Source organism: Suricata suricatta, chromosome 10, assembly GCF_006229205.1.
Source record: "Suricata suricatta isolate VVHF042 chromosome 10, meerkat_22Aug2017_6uvM2_HiC, whole genome shotgun sequence".
NCBI classification, from domain to species: Eukaryota; Metazoa; Chordata; class Mammalia; order Carnivora; family Herpestidae; genus Suricata; species Suricata suricatta.
This window is the reverse complement of record NC_043709.1, coordinates 95,760,960-95,779,280: the sequence shown is the minus strand read 5'-3', so window position 1 is coordinate 95,779,280 and position 18,321 is coordinate 95,760,960. Positions and strand designations below refer to the sequence as shown.

The following is an 18,321-nucleotide window of genomic DNA, read 5'->3' as shown; positions in this document are numbered from 1 at the left end:
ATGAACTTTTTTTGGGACAGGTTGGTACGCAGCTGCAGGGTCTGGGCATCAGCAGCAGCAGGGTCCTGCAACCATTCCTGGGGGAAGGTGGGCAATCAGCCATTGCTCAGTGAGACCCTCCCCCAGAGGATCAGAATGGGTCAAAGCCACAGTTCCTCAGAAGTGAAGAGTTGGGAAACACAGTCGAATCTGAGATAAAACTCAAGACGGTGGCACCGCCTAGTAGCCTGATGGCTTGGTCACAGACAGTGTAGAAGTGGATAGTGGAGGGAAGCTGGAGACAAAGGAGGGTGTGCTTAATTCCCAGTTGTGGGGAGCACAGAGTTCTGATCCTAAAGACTGGGTAGCAGGTTGATGACATTTTCACCCCTCCGGCGCATGGACATACACACCTATGTGTGCCACAGAATTCCAACTCAGTAAGCTAAATGGCGCCATCTAGTGGAGAATGGAGCCTTTACACTAAGTCCCACCCAGCTGGGCCAATAGCGCTCTTGACAAACACAAGTCTTTCCACCTGCTTAATTTAGGTACTATAAAGTGCTTCATAGTGTGATTTCTACCAGAAACCAGATGTAATTTCAATCATACATCATTCTGTTTGCTAGTTCTTTAACTCATTTTTTCTTCTGCTTGAATACAGAAAAAGAATCTATTTTTACTTTCCATTTTTATTAAAAATATTTTTCTCTTTTTTCCCCACTATATTTTTTAATTCTTGTAAATGTCTAAAATTCTATTTTAATTTCATCATTTCATTTTATTCTATTTTATTGTATTCATTTCTTCAAATTTTCAAACAATTTTTTCCTTTTCTCTTTTCTTATATTTCCCTTTCCCCTCTAATCTATCAAGCTTCTTTCAACAACCAGATTAAAACATGCCTAAGGTCTAGCATCTTTGTTTTGTTTTTAAGTTTTTAATTTTAATTTTGTTTTACTTTATTAATTTCTTCTCTTCCTCCAAAATGATGAAATGAAGGAATTCATCCCAAAAGAAGAAACAGAAACAAATGACAGCCAGGGTCTTAATCAACACAGACACAAGTAAGACCTCTGAACCAAAATTTAGAATCACGATAATAACAATACTAGCTACAGTTGAAAATAGATTAGAATCCCTTTCTGCAGAGATAAAAGAAGTAAAACCTAGTCAGGATGAAATAAAAAATGCTAAAACTGATCTGCAATCTCGAATGGATCCCATGGTGGCAAGGATGTATGAGACAGAGCAGTGAATCAGCAGTATAGAGGAAAAACTTACAGAGAAAATGAAGCAGAAAAAAAGAGGGACACTAAGGCAAAAGAGCATGAAATACAAATTAGAGAACTTGGTGACTCATTAAAAAGGAATGCTATCAGAATCATAGAGGTCCCAGAAGATGAAGAGAGAGAAAAGGAGGCAGAAAATTTATGCAAGCATATCACAGCAGAAAACTTTCCAACCTGGGGAAAGACACAGATGCCTAATTCAGGAAGCACAGAGGACTCCCACTAGATTCAACAAAAACCAACCATCAACAAGGCATATCATAGTCAAATTCACAAAATACTCAGGCAAGGAAAGAATCATGAAAGCAGCAAGGGGAAAAAGTCTTTAACCTACAAGGAAAGACAGATCAGGTTTACAGCAGACCTGTTCACGGAAACTTGGCAGGTCAGAAAGGAGTGGCAGGATATATTCAATGCACTGAATTGGAAAAATCTGCAGCTAATAAGTTTCTATCTGGCAACACTGTCATTCAAAATAGAAGGAGAAATAAAGTTTTCCAGATAAACAAAAATTAAAGGAATTCATGACCACTAAACCAGCCCTGCAAGAAATTTTAAGGGGGACTCTCTGAAGGGAGAAAAGATGGGAAAAAATCCAAAAATACCAAAAGCAACAAAGACTAGAGTCTTTCAGTACTCACTCTAAACATCAATGGTCTACAAGCAAAAGACATAGGGTAACAGAATGGATAAGAAAGTAAGACCCTGTTTCTGTTTGCAAGAGACCTAAAGACAACTTCACATTGAAAATAAGGAGATGGAGAACCATCTATCATGCTAATGGTTGCCAAAAGAAAGCCAGAGTAGCCATACTTCTATCAGATAATGTAGATTTTAAAATAAAGACTGTAGCCAGAGATGAAGTTATATTTAATTATGTTATAATTAAAGGGTCTATCCATCAAGAAAACTTAACAATTATAAGCATTTATGCTAAACATGAGAGGACCCAATTATATAAACCAATTAATCACAAACATAAAGAAACTCATTAATAATACCACAATAGTAGGGAATTTCAACACCCCAGTTATAGCAATGGACATCTAAATAGAAAATCTACAAGGAAATAATGGCTTTGAATGACACACTGGATCAGATGGACTTAACAGATATATTCAGAATATTTCACCCTAAAGTAGTGAAATACACATTCTCCTCCAGTGCACATGGAACATTCTTCAGAATAAATCACATACTGAGACACAAATCAGCCCTCAACAAGTACAAAAGGATCAAGATCATACCATGCATATTTTCAGACCACAATGCTATGAAACTCAAAATCAACCACAAGAAAAAAATTTAGAAAGATAACAAATAGTTGGAGACTAAGGAACATCCTACTAAAAAATGAATGGGATAACCAAGACATTAAAGAGGAAATTTAAAAGATCTTATTGGGTAGTATTAAAAGAAAACTTCCCACAGATGATTTACTAATAGGCTTTTATTCAATAATTCATGACATGGGTAGTATCCACTCCAGCCATGGAGAGGTGCTCTGAAGAGCCTTACAAGGGGAGAGACCTTTGTATAGACAAAAGTGAGCAAAAGACTTTTTTTTTCTACACTTATTTTTTTTAAATCTGGTGCAAAAGGAAATTATACTGGGCATTTACTGATTGGTTAAAGTGGGGTTCTTTTCCTTGTATGGAGAAAAGGGAAGTCTTGGATCTGGATCAGAAAACTTGTGCTGAGTGGGCACATACTACCTGGTTGGCCAAGGCCTTCCTGTTCTGGGAGAGTCAAGGAGAGACACTCAGGGCAGTTCTGTGGAGCTCAGCAGGAGCAACTCCATCTTGGAACAGGGCTGGACACTTTAATAGTGGAAATTGACAAGCTGAATCTAACATTTATATAAAAATGCAGGGGGCAAAACAGCCAAAATAATCTTGAGGAAGAGGAAACTGTAGGTTTTGCTCTGCCAGATATTAACACATACTCTAAATCTACAAGAATTAAAACAGTGCAAAGATAGACAAATAGAATGAAACAAAATAGAATCTAGAAACAAACTGTAGGTTCCTAGAGTAGACGAGAAGAAAAATGGATCTTACTTCATCCTTCTGGACACCAGGATCTATTATAAAGACAGTGTGATATTAATGCAAAGGTTGACATGTTGACCAGCAGAACTAAATACAAAGTCCAAAAACAGGCTCACACATACACAACTTTGTGTGCGTGCATGTGTGTGTGTGTGTGTGTGTTTCATAGAGGAAGACAATGGTACAATGGGGGAAATTATGGTGTCTTCAAATGGTGCTGGTTCCAAAAAAGCATATACTATATGTTTCCATTTATATGAAATTCAAACACAGGCAGCAGACATTTAAATGACGATGATACACAGTTTAAGAAGAGACAACAGACTAGTGCTAACTTAGGGGGCAACAAGGGTGTGATGGGGATGTTGATTGTGAAGGAGCATGAGAGTACCTTCTGGAATCTGGAAATATTCTATATATTAATCTGGATTAAATATACACATATTTGTGTATCTGTGGATAAAAATTTGTTGAACTATACGTTTAAGATTTTTATACTTTATTGTAAGCATGCTAACCTTAATAAACATTTAAAGTTTCAAGAAAAAAAGTACATGGAAGCCAATGAAAATGATAACACGACAGCCCAAAAGCTCTGGGATGCAGCAAAGGCAGTCATAAGAAGGAAGTATATAGCAAATAAGGAAAAAAGGTCTCAGATACAAAACATTACACCTCAAAGAGCTGGAAAAAGAACAGCAAATAAAACCCAAGACCAGCAGAAGACAGGAAATAATAAAGATTAGAGCAGAAAGCAATGCTATTAAAATCCAAAAAATAGTAGAACATATCAATGAAACTAGGAGCTGTTCTTTGAAAGAATTAAGAAAAATTATAAATCCCTAGCCAGTTTGACCAAAAAGAAAAAGGAAAGGACCCAAATAAATAAAATCAAGAATGTAAGAAGAGAGATCACAACCAACACTGCAGAAATATAAACAATAATAAGACAATATCATGAACAATTATATGCCAATAAATTGGACATCTGGAAGAAATGGACAAATTCTTAGAAACATATGAACTACCAAAACTGAAATAGGAAGAAATAGAAAATTTGAACAGACTCATAACCAGTAAAGAAATCAAATTAGTAATAAAAAACCTCCCCGCAAAACAAGAGTCCAGCACCGGATGCCTTTACAGGGGAATTCTACTAAACATTTAAAGAAGAGTTAACACTTATTCTCTTGAAGCTGTTTCAAAAAATAGAAACAGAAGGAAAACTTCCAAATTCTTTCTATGAAGCCAGCATTACCTTGACTCCAAAGCCAGACAAAGACCCCACTACAAAGGAGAACTATAGGCAATTTCCCTGATGAACACGGATGCAAAAATCCTTAACAAGATACTAGCCAGCAGGATACAACAATACATTAAAAAATTATTCACCATGAGCAAGTGGAATTTATACCTGGGATGCAGGGCTGTTTCAATATCTGCAAAAAAAAAAAATCACATCAATAAAAGAAAGGACAAGAACATGATCCTCTCAATAGATGCAGAGAAAGCATTTGACAAACAGCAGCCTTTCTTGGTAAAAACACACAAGAAAGTAGGGATAGAAAGATCATACCTCAAGATCACGCTAATATCATCCTCAATGGGGAAAAACTAAGAGCTTTCCCCCTAAGATCAGGAACCAAGAGGGATGTCCACTCTTGCCACTGTTATTCAACATAGTATTGGAAGTCTTAGCCTCAGCAATCAGACTACAAAAAGGAATAAAAGGCATCCAAATTGTCCAGGAAGAAGTCAATCTTTATTTTTCACAGATGACATGAGATGGAAACCCCAAAAGATTCCACCAAAAATCTGCTAGAGCTGATCCATGAATTCAGCAAAGTTGCAGGATATAAAATCAATGCACAGAAATGGGTTGCATTCTTATACACCAATAATGAAGCAACAGAAAGAGAAATCAAGGAATCGATCCCCCTTACAATTGCACAAAAACCCATAAGATACCTAGGAATAAACGTAACCAAAGAGGTGAAAAATCTATATGCTGAAAATGATAGAAAGCTTATGAATAAAATTGAAGAACACACACACACACACAAAGGAAAAAATATTCCATGCTCCTGGATTGGAAGAACAAACACTGTTAAAATGCCAATACTGTCCAAAGCAATCTACATATTCATGCAATCCCTATCAAAATAACACCAGCATTCTTCACAGATCTAGCTAGAAAAAAACAATCCTAAAATTTGTATGGAACCAGAAAAGACCCTGAATAGCCAAAGCAATCTTGAAAAAGAAAACTGAAGCTGGAAGCATTACAATTCCAGACTTCAAGACATATTACAATGCTGTAATCATCAAGACAGTATGGTACTGACACAAAACAGCCACTCAAATCAATGGAACAGAATAGAGAAACGAGAAATGGATCCACAAATGTATGGCCAACTCATCTTTGACAAAGCAGGAAAGAATATCCAGTGGAATAAAGACAGTTTCTTCAGCAAATGTGCTGGGAGAACTGGACAGCAACATGCAGAAAAATGAACATGGACCACTTTCTTACACCCTACACAAAAAATGTACTCAAAATGGATGAAAGACCTAAATGTAAGACAGGAAGCCATCAAAATCCTAGAGGAGAAATAAGGCAAAAACTCTTTGATCTTGGCCGCAGCAACATCTTAATACGTCTCTGGAGGCCAGGGAAACAAAAGCAAAAATGAACTATTGGGACCTCATCAAAATAAAAACTTCTGCACAGTAAAGAAAACAATCAGAAAAACTAAAAGGCAACCAATGGAATGGGAGAAGATATTCGCAAATGACATATCAGATAGTGGTTTAGTATCCAAAATCAATAAAGAACTTATCAAACTCAACACCCCAAAAATAATCCACTAAAAATGTGCAAAAGACATGAATAGACACTTCTCCAAAGAAGAACAGACGCATGAAAAAAAATGCTCATCACTCATTATCAGGGAAATACAAATCAAAACCACAATGAGATACTATCTCACACCTATCAGAATGGCTACCATTAACTGTCGGGGCCCGCCAAGTTTTCTGTCTGCCTCAGGCAAGGATTATCACTCCACTGAGTGAGCCAGTAAACAAGATTTGCATCTGGAGGCTGGAGATTGCCATTTCCTGGTCAAAATAACTCTGGCGACTGTCTTGCTGAGCTAGACTGAGTGGCCAAGGCACACAAAAGATCAACACCGTATTCAGTGTTAGTTCTCCATCCCCCAAGATTGCTGAGGCAAAGTCGGGGCGCTTCTTTGATATGCATCCGACTCTGTAGCCTGCCTAGGTCAGCGTGCCTTGTTTTCCCCCCTGAAGACTATATAAAGAACAGTTCTTTGAATAAACGCTCTCTTTCGCCAGATCGGAGAACCGTGAGTTCTGTTTTTACTCTCTGCGTCTCCCTCTCCTGCCCCCTTTTTCTCTCTCTCCCTCAGGAGAAGGACCCGCGGCGCCTGCCGCCCTAACCTGAGGTAGAGGCGGACGCCAGGTCCCACTCTACGCTGGGCTCCGGCCCGCGAGTGCCGCCACAGCCCAGAGTGGAAGCCGATGGACAAACGGACTTGCATTCCGGGTCCCGCGGGTTAAGACTCCCTCGGGAAACAACTATGACGAGCGAATGAGCGTTCCGGGGCTGCAGGTTTAGGATGAGCGCGCCGGGACCGGGTCGCGGGTTACAACTGGCGCCTCAACGCGGGGCTCAGTAAAGTAACGCGACCCTGAGCGCGGGATACGACAATTAACATCTCAGGAAACAACAGATGTTGGTGAGGATGCAGAGAATGAGGATTTTTTTTGCACTGCTGGTGAGAATACAAAAAGATGCATCCACTCTGGAAAACAGTATAGAGGTTCCTCAAAAAATTCAAAATAGAACTACGCTATGATCCAGCAATTGCACTACTAGGTATTTATCCAAAGGATACAGGTGTGCTATTTCAAAGGGGCACATGCACCCCATGTTTATAGCAGCGCTATTGAGAGTAGTCAAAGTATTGAAAGAGCCAAAATGTCCATCGATGGATGAATGGATAAAGAAGATGTGGTGTATTACTCGTCAATCAAAAAGAATGAAATCTTGCCATTTGCAACTAGGTGGATGAAACTGGAGGGTATTATGCAAGCAAAATTAATCAGAGAAAGATAAGTATCATATGACTTCACTCATATTTAAGATACAAACAGAATTTAAGATACAAAACAGATGAAAATAAGGGAAGGGAAGAAAAAATAATATAAAAACAGAGAGGGGAACAAAACATAAGAGACTAAGTATAGAGAACAGAAGGTTGCTGGGGTGGGTCATGGGAGGGAGGATGGTCTAAATGGGTAAGGGGCATTAAGAAATCTACTCCTGAAGTCATTGTTGCACCATATGTTAACTAACAAATGTAAATTAAACAATAAATGGATTTTTTAAAAAAGAAAGAAAAATATTCCAAGGAGTCTCTTAAAATTGGTCAGAGGAGAAATTAAAATTAATTCAATGTCCCATTAGGAAGCAATCAGGCAAATCCAATGGGAGAGACATTTATAGGCCAACCGACTGCTCTCCAATAAGTTAACATCCTAGAGAGAAAAGGAGGTTCCAGACTTTTAAAACTTTAAGATATTTATAGATTCCCATGGCTAGCTAAAAAATATTCTGGAAAAAAAATGGAAGGGGGAATAATAAATGGTACAAAATAAAATTTCATAATTTTTGTAATAGTTGATGGGTACATGATTTTCCATTTTACTATTCTGTTAACTTTTACATTAATTGAAATTTTCCATTGTGGAGAGTTGGAAAAAAGGGGGTACATATGAGTAATAGTAATCAAGAGTAATGATTGAGAAAGATTGAGGGAACTTGAGTATAAAATAAGAATTAGTATTAGAAATTACTTTTAATTTTGTTATGTATGAATCAGGCATCATGACTCTATAGGAAAATGTCAATAGTTTTTAGAGCTACACAGTGCTGCATCAAGGGGACAATATAATGATCTTTGTAATTTATCCTGAAATGTTAAAGCAAAAAAAATTGATGTAGCAAATATAGAAAGATGTTAGTTGTTAAATTATGATTATGGGTGTCCTCTATTCCTCTGCATAATTAAAAATTTTAATAACAAGCACCTGAAAAAAGTCATTGAAATGTTTTTTTAATTCAGTGAAAAATTAATTTGTAATTAGATATCTAGCTAAATAATGACTCGAAGTGAGGCAAAATATGAAATTTTAGGCAAAAATAATTTAACTCACATCCCACATACTGTTATGTTCACTTTTTCATCCAGGATACTGATTATCTTTGGTACATGAACTTTGACCTCAAACTTGGGAAGCACTGTTGGTAGAGATAATGGAAATAAGGAGGTTGGTAAATATTTAATGGAAATACAAATATTTTCATGTCCTATAATTTCCCCCAAAATACTATCCTGAAGGATTAGATGCATTTTTCAATGCACCAACTTTAAGATGATAAAGTTTAACAATTCATGCAAAATTTAACTGGCTTCATGTTCACCCACAGATCTCAATGACACTAACAAATGATGATGGTTCCACTGAAATAAGAATTTTGATACTTGGCAGTGTGACTTGCTCCTGGAAATCAACCTCTTGTGAACTTCTGGTGCACAGAATTATGATGGCTTTACAAACTGCTAAAGTTGATTCTAATAAGCTCAACATACCTATGGGGAATTCAAAAAATCTAAGTGAATATGTGGTATGAACCAAAAAGGTATGTCCTTTTCAACTTTCATAATCCATACCAACTTCCTCTACAGTGAAGGAGTGCTCTATCTTTTCGCCTGATTCCTTCTGTACCACCATCTTGTAAGAGCCCTGAATGGGCTCGGATGAGAGGGGAAAGGCCAGCTGTTGGAGGCCACTCTCCAACTTGAGACTCTGCCATTGTCCAACACGATTTCCTTTTGGTTCCTAGAGGGAAACAAGGAGCATAGGGGATAATCATATATCCATGATAGTCCTTGAACAAAACAAAAGACTTTGGGGTCAGTAACTGGCATTGCCTTCAGAAGAGATAAACACAGAAGAAAGATAAAACCGAATAAACCTGACCTCTGCAAGCAGGGAATTTTAGATCTGAAAGGTTTATTTTTAAAGTAGTAATTCATCTGTAAGGAATATCAGAACTTCTATTCATAAATGTACTGATTTCTTTATACAAGATTCTGATGCTTACCTCAAGGTATACCAGTGGAATCTTTAAGAAAAAAATGAAAGAAGAGATGCAGTTAGAATTTCACCAAAGGCTATGATTTCAGACTTGTGATCAAACAGCTTAACTCAGGGAAAATGGATTGTGTAGTAAGTTATAACAAAATTTAACTTGAAACATTAAAAAAACTAGAGTTGCTCAGGGAAACTTGCAAATAGGTCTAAGTGAAAAGCATAAATAATATATTTCCACAACAATCATTGTGTTGCCATTTCCCAGAAATATATTTTTGGTGAATAAGTTTTATTCATATTTATTAATTATTCATATTTTTGTCAGTAATATTTAGGTACTTATATCTTCTAAGTGAAGAATGACTATATTGTTTACTTATATACATTAGGAAATGGATATTAATAGAGTGATATGTCATTATGATTTAGACCAAATAGGAATCTGGGTTAACAGTTAACCAAGAAATATTTTTTCTGACTTAAAAATTGCATTTTTACAGTAGCTTTGTTTCTTTGCCTGTTGAATGCTAGTTGAAGGAAGGGACACCCAGTTAACAAAAATGAAACCTTTACATATGACATATATTAAATATTATATGTTAATATCTATTATAAATATATGTGATATATGTGTATAACATATACATATGTATTTAATACCATATTATAATATTGTCTAATATGTATATATTCAGAAACAGTGACACTCTGTGCTTTTAGTAATCATAAACTCCTTGAAAGTATGAATATGGATAACATCTAACATTTCTACTCTTCATTGTTTACTGTATTATGTTCACAGCAATAAATATAGCTGAATATTGTCGAGCTGATTAATTACTGTTATAAGAGAATAGCGTCCTCATTTTTACCCCTCAATAAGGCCTTACATAAGATTCTAGATCTGTAGTGAGGCTGGAGCCCAGATTCCAAAAGGAATGTCTTTCATCTTCTTGCTTTTCCTGGTTCTTCCGGCTCCTGTTTGGGTGAGTACACCCATGCCCTCCCTCACCCCTGCCACCAACCCAAACCATAAGTATTGAGATCCTTACCAGTTCACTTACGGGGTGAAAGTTTTCATCCACAGAGACAATACGGAATTTTACTAAAAAAAGAAATGCTCTGATAAGACTCAGACATCATATGATAAGGTAGGTCATGTGAGTGATAGAGCAGGAAGCTAAGAGATGGGGACAATGATGACTGTCTGGAAAACCAGCTTTAGAGTGGCTTCTCCTTCTTGTACTGCCCCTAATAGTGGAATTTCCCTACATACCTGTCTGTCCTGGTTTATAGATGGGTTTGTCTGTCTGGACAAAGACCAAACTTGGAGCATTCTTTACCAGCACTGTGTTCTTCTTCTTGAAGTCCTGTGTTGGTCCCTTTATCTGGACACTGAGAAATGCCATCTCTGAAAAGGATGAGATCTTTGGGAGCTAAACAACAAAGAATACCACTGAGGAGTTGCACAGTCTTCTTTCTCTGAATTCTTCATCCATGACTATTTTCTACCTCTCTTTCAACCTCACCAAGGGCTAGGTTAAGTATAAATATTTCTCCAGACATGAATGAAGATAATAACATAAGATATAGGGGAGATATGTCAGTGAGAAAAGCCATCAATGGACCCAAATCTCCAGATAGCTAACCTGGAGCTCTAGTTATTAAATCACATTTCTTTTAACAGACAGAGTAAAATATTTCTGAAAAGAATAGAAAAGAGCATCTTTGTAAAAATGTGGGACAATATGGGAGCTGAGTATCCCAAGCACAAAGAGGGTGACCTAAAGAGGTACTGGATTTTTGCTTTGAGTATCTGGTACTATTTACACATTCAGAGGACAAAGGCACCTAACATTTAACCACAGGAGAAAAATTCTGCTACATGCTGTCCTGCCATGAAGTATTTGTACAATCTCTTTCTAGGCATTTTCTTGCTCTGAATTTAACGAGATGGTTACATATCAAAATTAGAGAACCTCTATGACTAAGTCAGGGCACATGGGTGGTTCAGGCATCCGACTCTTGACTTCGGCTCAGGTCATAATCCCATGGTTCGTGAGATCGAACCCTGCATCAGGCTCTGTGCCAACAGCATGGAGCCTGCTTAGGATTGGGGTTCTCTTTCTCTCTCTGTCTCTCAAAATAAATAAACAAATTTTATTTAAAAAAAGAAAAGAAAACCTCCTTGACTAAGTCATGTTTTCTATGGCTAATATAATTCTTTTTTAATTTAAATTCAACTTTGGCATGTAGAAAAATATTTCTCTCCTATGTTGATGGAAAATCCATGCTTTGTTCCTTAGTATCTGAAAATTCACACTCTCTTTAATACTTTATGAAGTCCCCACTAACATTTAAAAAAATATTTTTTAAAGGGCTCTACACCCAAAGATGGGTTCAACCTCTCGACCCCAAGATCAAGAGTCACATGGCCTACCAACTGAGCCAGCTAGGTTTCCCAGCTCACTAACATTCTTAAAGTCATTCTTTGGGATTCAGAACCAGCTCTCCATCACCATGCTTCAATATAATGTATCAAACAATGACAGGCAGACAGTACTCACTGTGAAGGAGACACAGTGGAATAAGTCCTTCTCCACCACCAGATCAGTGAAGAGGTTCTGGTTTCCCCTGAGGGACTCCAAGGAAGCACTTAGAGTCACTGTCTCATTCAGGTAGCTCAGAAGGAAGCAGCCCTTCTCAGGGGTCTCCGTGTGGAGCAGGGAGGGGACCAGTGCCATGTACTGCCTGGGAAGAGAAGGCTAAGTCAGGGGAAAAAATGGAAAATAACAAGCATTTTCAACCGTAAATGTGTTTTCCATAACAATATGTGTTTCTTGCTACAATTGATTCTATACCAGTGTCAAACGGACAAAGAATAGTAAGATGGAAGGTTTATCATTGCCTGGCATAAAAATTATATTTTTCACTCCGGAGTAGTCCCTCACCCACACAGTCTACCAGAAGTTGGCTTCAAGGATGTTATAGGTTTATATGCACTCTTTGTATTAAAGAACATTAATACCTGAGTTCCTGAATATATAACCATAAAAGTGCACATATAACACATTGCTGATGATTATTCACTCTATAAAAAGATTTACATTAAAATCTGTCTCTATAAACAATCTTTGTGCATGAACACTGCAACTGAATTTCTATAAATTCATCTGGAAAGACAGTGAAATCATTTTCTTTATAACAGCAACACTGAAGACATAATGTATTTGTTTCTTCTCTAAGGTTCTTCAGATATACCTCAGCCAAAATTAATAGTATTTTTATCAAGTTTTAATTTTTGTTATTAATTGCCATGTATGTGCACACACATTCACAAGGAGTGTATTATTCACATTCGATTAACATTCTCCTTCATTCTCACCCTCTTGAGGTAATCAATATTAATCTGTTAATATTAATATTTCTATGTTCATAAATATATGCTTGTGTTAAACCTACATGGGTCAATAAATTGCCTTATAAGTTTATATAAAATGCATTATTTTACAGTCTTTTTTATTCTAATTATTGAATTATTTAATTATGCAGAGGTATGGGCAATCTGAAGTGAGTTTACTTTCTTTTTTTAAGTTTTTTAAGGGGGGAGAGAGAACACATGCAAGTGGGAGGGATGACAGAGGGGGAGAGAGAGAATCTCAAGCAGGCCCCAAACTCAGGGTGGAGCCTGACTCAGGGTTTGATCCCATTACCCTGAGATCATGACCCAAGCTGAAATCAAGAGATAGATGTTCAAATGACAGAGCCACCCAGGTGCCCCTTAAAGACTGTATTTTTAAGTAATCTCTATACCCAATGTGGGGCTTGAATTTATTTGTGAACAAGAATTGCATGCCTGACACCCTTGTAAGTTTACATTCTTAATTTCACTGATAAGTTTCCTTTATCTATTATATTCTTATATACTCCCCTCCCCCTCCAGATGTTTCCAGTTACAATTCTAGCCATTTTTCAGGAACCATCCCAAGTGACACCTTTGACAAAACCCTTTCCTGAAACACTCGACTCCATGTAATCTCTCCATAAGCAGAACCCCTATGGGCTGCAATGTGTTTCCTAAGTGCCTGGTACTTGCAAGGAATTGTGTTAAGCAGTCTCTGTATTAATCCTCCTAGCAATCCTATATGGTTCATACATCATATTCTTTATGTTTATGACAACTAAAACATGGGATCCTCACCAAGCCCCAAATTTGAATATACAACAGTAAGATACAATCTCTGCCTACTCAAATCATACATAAAATGTGACTCTGCAAAACTTTAGTGGCTCAGTAGCTGAAGATTTAAGTCATTTATTTATATAGTTAATTTACAATTTTAAAAAAGCTATTCTGGGGTGCCTGGGTGACTCAGTTAGTTAAGCCTTTGACTAAGGCTCAGGTCATGATCTCACGTTCATGGGTTCGAATCCGGGGTCAGGCTCAGAGTCTGGAGCCTGGTCTGGATTCTGTGTCTCCCTCTCTCTGCCCACCTCCCACTCATGCTCTGTCTCTCTCTGTCTCTGTCTCTCTCTGTCTTAAAAAAAAATAAGAAAAATAGAAGTTAAAAAAAAGAACTTCTTTTCTTATATTGTTTCATTGCCCTTTCCTTTTTATTTCTAACATGGACTTTTATGCTTTAAAAAAAAAAAGCATTCATTAGGTGGTGGATATATAGGCTCTTTCCATGATTTGGCTATTGTTGACAGTGCTGCTATGATACAACGGGGTATTACATGGCAATGAGAAAGAATGAAATATGACATTTGTAGCAAAGTGGATGGACCTACAGGGTGTCATGCTAAAAGCAAAATAAGTCAGGCAGAGAAGGACAGATACCATATGTTTGCACTCATAGGTCTAACAGGAGAACAGGAGAAACCTAATGGAGGACCATGGGGAAGGGAAGGGGGAAAGAGAGTTGGGGAGAAAGAGAGATGCAAGACCTGAGAGACTATTGAATACTGTAGATGAACCAAGGGTTGTAGGAGGAGGGAGAGGGGAAAATAGGTGGTGATCATGGAGGAGGGCACTTGTGGGGAAGAGCACTGGGTGTTATATGGAAACCAATTTGACAATAAACTAAAAAAAAAAAAAAGAAAAGAAAAAGAAAATCAAAGGCAAGCATTACAAATAAGAGTTTTAATAAAACAAATTATCTTTTAAAAAAAGCAGGCAATTTGACATGTGAAACACTATTTTATTACTTTGCAAAATTAATAGGTATGACACTTGGAGAAGAGAATAACAGAGACAGTTTAGTTGTGGAATCTGGAAGCCAAATTTGGTTCTCTCATTCCCCAAGTGGTCTCCAACCCATTCGTTAAGCTGTATGTGTTCTAAGTTGTTCCTTGGCAAAACTATATGTCATGAATCTTTAGATTCACTGCTCAATAATTAAAATCTCATTTTAGATTCAATGCAATCCTTATCAAAACTCCAATGACACTTTTGCAGAAATAGAGTAATCTGCACATATTTTCTCTTTTAATAAACTTTAAGGGAGAATCGCTCCAAGTTACAACAAACACTTATTAAACTATGAAGTAATATATTGAACGTTGCACATTGGGAGCTACCATTTGGACAGAGGATCCAATATTTAAAATGGAGTGACTTTGGCTCTGGTCATGATCTCACAGTTCCCAAGTTTGAGCCCCACATTGGGCTCTGTGCTGAGAACTCAGAGCCTAGATCCTGCTTCAGATTCTGTCTTCTTCTCTTTCTGCCCCTCCCCCACTTTCTCTCTCTCTCTCTCTCTCTCTCTCTCTCTCTCTCTTGCTCAAAAATAAAAATAAACATTAAAAAAATAGAGTGACACCTAGGGAAGGTATGGGAGATGGCTTAATTAGGTGATGAATATTAAAGAGGGCACTTCCTGTGATGAGCACTGGGTGTTGTATGTAGGTGATGAATCACTGAATTCTACTTCTGAAACTATTATACTGTATGTTAACTAACTGAAATTTAAATAAAAACTTGAAAAAATATAAAAACTAATTAAAATTTCAGTTTTTTAATTGAATAAATGCTAAAGTTTTGTTCTAGAGAAGCTTATAGCAGTTAAATAACCTGCCCATAATCATTCAGATGGTACTGCTCATTTAATCCCTTTCTGGTATCTGGATATTTTTTGATTTGAATAAAATACCCTGATATATATGTATATATGAATTATATATGTGTAAATTTGAATCACATTGATCAAAACTGTGATAACTGATAAAAATTATCATTTTTTACCTCCTCATCCATACTTTTTTCCCTCTAGTTTTTTTTATTTTCATAAGAAAAAGGCATAATTGTATAATAACTTATTCAATATACTGCATTTGTTTTTATTAGTTATAAGCCTATTTGATATCATAATTTAAAAATTAGTTCCATATAATTAGATATTTCAAACTACTACTTCATAAAGGCTTGGTTAGTATTCATTTAATAGATATTGAAATTGGGACCCATCAAGGTTGAGTAATTGCCCAAGATTTCATCTGTAAGTGAGCAATTAAACCACTAAAATATTACTTAGTCATGTTTGCATTTTAAATATTTGACTTTGTTGGAGTGACTAAATTTTGCAAATATTAAACAGAGGACTTTTTGTTTTCTCTTTTCATCATATTCTCCTGCAACCTCCATGTCTCTGAAGCTTACTACCCCAAGGCAAAGGAGGACTGTTACTGAGTCTTTTGGGCAATGTCTCTCATTTATCACATCAAGGGCTAATGAGGCTGGAGGGATACAGAATGTTTTCTACAGAGAGAAGATACCCCTTCTGTTTATGACAACTAGGTCATGAGGTTTGTTGTTCTTTATCAAATGGTGGTTGGGATGTAAGGTAACAATTTTCAGTGGGCAGAGTTTGACTGAAAACACAGAATGCTTAACATTTCCAACCCTAATAAATGCCACTTGCTTTATCCATCCAGCCTTTACTCAGAAATCTGAACAGCCCCACATATTTCCAAATGCTCTCTAGGTGGAATGCAGTGGGAGGTGGTACCATCCATAGTTGGAGATGAGATAGAGGAATGATGGGAGAGAAATGTACTCTGGTTACTGAGAAATTGTATGCTAAAGAAATTTGAAGAAGAAAGGAAAGTGAATTTATCAGAGTTCTGATTTCTGCTTCCTGTTCTCTGGCCTGGAGAGTGGATTAAGGTAACAGAGATAAAAAAGCATCCTTTGATTCCTCTGTGCATTTAGGCCTCTAAAGGCTGCCTGTATCAATCTGAAATGTAGCTATGTCAAAGTTAGGAGATGGGTGGGTAGGGGTCTGAACCTCAAAGGGGAGAAGTGACTGTGTAGTATAGATTGTATTGCAACAGCCATGAGATTGAAGCCAGAATGCTGTGACAGGTTGGGGGTCATATAGGATAAAAAAGAGCTGAGGAGGATCAGAGTCAGCCATAGAGGGCTTCTGGGATGTCTTGGTCAAGGGACCAAGCTGAGACAAACCAGATGGCTGAAGACTCAAGCGATAAATGCTGGCAGGTAAGGAGATGTTAGATTTACAGTGGCTGAAGAAAACCAAGAACTCTCAGATTGAAGACTCTGAGCCTTTTTCTCCACCAGGAAGGAAGGGAGATCACCTTCTAGATACTATGAGGAGGAAGTATCTAGTATCTAAATACTATTGGGTAGGAGCTGGGGATACATAGAAGAGAAGTTTTGCAGTATTGGAGTCCACCAACTTCACAACTGAATAGTTTTAAATTACTTCCTGCCCCTTTCCCTGACTGATTAGTTACTGCAGTCTCTTGCTGAGGACTCAGTAAGTAATGGGGGGAGGGGGAGGGAAGGAAAAGGAACTGTACTTTCTCTACATGTGTGATCTACAATATGAATTAAATGGCACCCCACTATACACTTTAAGTATTTTTGCTGTTTTAAAATTTTTTTAATATCTATTTTTGAGAGAGAGAGAGACAGACAGAGAGAAAGAGAGAGAGAGAGAGAGAGAGAGAGAGAGAGAGAGAGCATGAGCAGGAGAAGGGCAGAGAGAGAGAGGGAGACACAGAATCAGAAGCAGGCTCCAGGCTCTGGGCTGTCAGCACAGAGCCCAATTCAGGGCTCGAAGTCACAAACTGTGAGATCATGACCTGAGGCAAACTCGGATGCTTAACTGACTGAGCCACCCAGAAGCCCCAACACTTTAACTATTTTTATAGTCAACACTTTCCATCCTAAAGAATGACTCTGTGAAGGTGGAATCTGAAGTTTCAGTATCTAATCGGATCACCCATTCTCATGACTACTTATTCTACTTACGATTGTGATGACCCAATGAAAAAAATTAAAAGTATACAATAAATGAAAGAAAGAAAATAATTAGTTATGAGTAATTTCTTATGACTGGAAGGTATCCTAGGAAATGGAAGGGTAATTGGTAGAAATGGAAGGTCAAAGCAAAGATATAAAGAAGAGACAGAGATAAAGAATGGACTCTTAAGGGGACTCTAAGAGAGACTCACGGTTCTGTAGAGTCTGAAGCATTGGTAGAAAGCAGGACAAGAAGAAGTAGCACGAAACATGATTGAGGAGGTCTGTCTTTCTCCATAGTGAGGGACAAAGCTCAGGTACTGTATGGTGCCCAACTCCCTGCCTTCAGCCTGGTCTCTTGAGGCGTGTTAAATTTACCAGGCTTTATGTGGCTGCTATTTGTAAACGAGCTCCACCCCAAAGCCTCCCAATAGAACTCAGAGTTGGATGGAGCTTCCCTGAAACAGGTCATTGCTCTCAGCGATTGCCTCATTACCCTCAAGGCTAACCTCTGACAGGCTCTGAGGCCCTTCCAGAGGATAAAATTCAT

General features: G+C 37.5%; 2 protein-coding genes across 4 annotated transcripts in view; both read right to left on the bottom strand.

Moving 5' to 3' along the window:
- PZP (PZP alpha-2-macroglobulin like) overlaps positions 1-6,862 on the bottom strand; it is a 42,423-nt gene extending 35,561 nt beyond the window's left edge. For all 3 annotated transcript variants that reach the window (XM_029953283.1, XM_029953281.1, XM_029953282.1), the window contains exon 1: positions 6,785-6,862. The gene's annotated coding sequence lies outside the window, so the exon portion shown is untranslated. The remainder of the gene's footprint in view (positions 1-6,784) is intronic.
- LOC115305314 (pregnancy zone protein-like) lies at positions 6,780-18,069 on the bottom strand. Its single transcript, XM_029955555.1, has 8 exons — positions 17,984-18,069; positions 12,073-12,256; positions 10,782-10,941; positions 10,558-10,610; positions 9,516-9,536; positions 9,082-9,250; positions 8,575-8,648; positions 6,780-6,950 (listed from the first exon to the last, which is right to left on the bottom strand). Exons 1-8 carry the CDS (start codon positions 18,067-18,069, stop codon positions 6,780-6,782), a joined length of 918 nt encoding a protein of 305 aa, XP_029811415.1.
- Between the last annotated feature and the right edge of the window lie 252 nt (positions 18,070-18,321).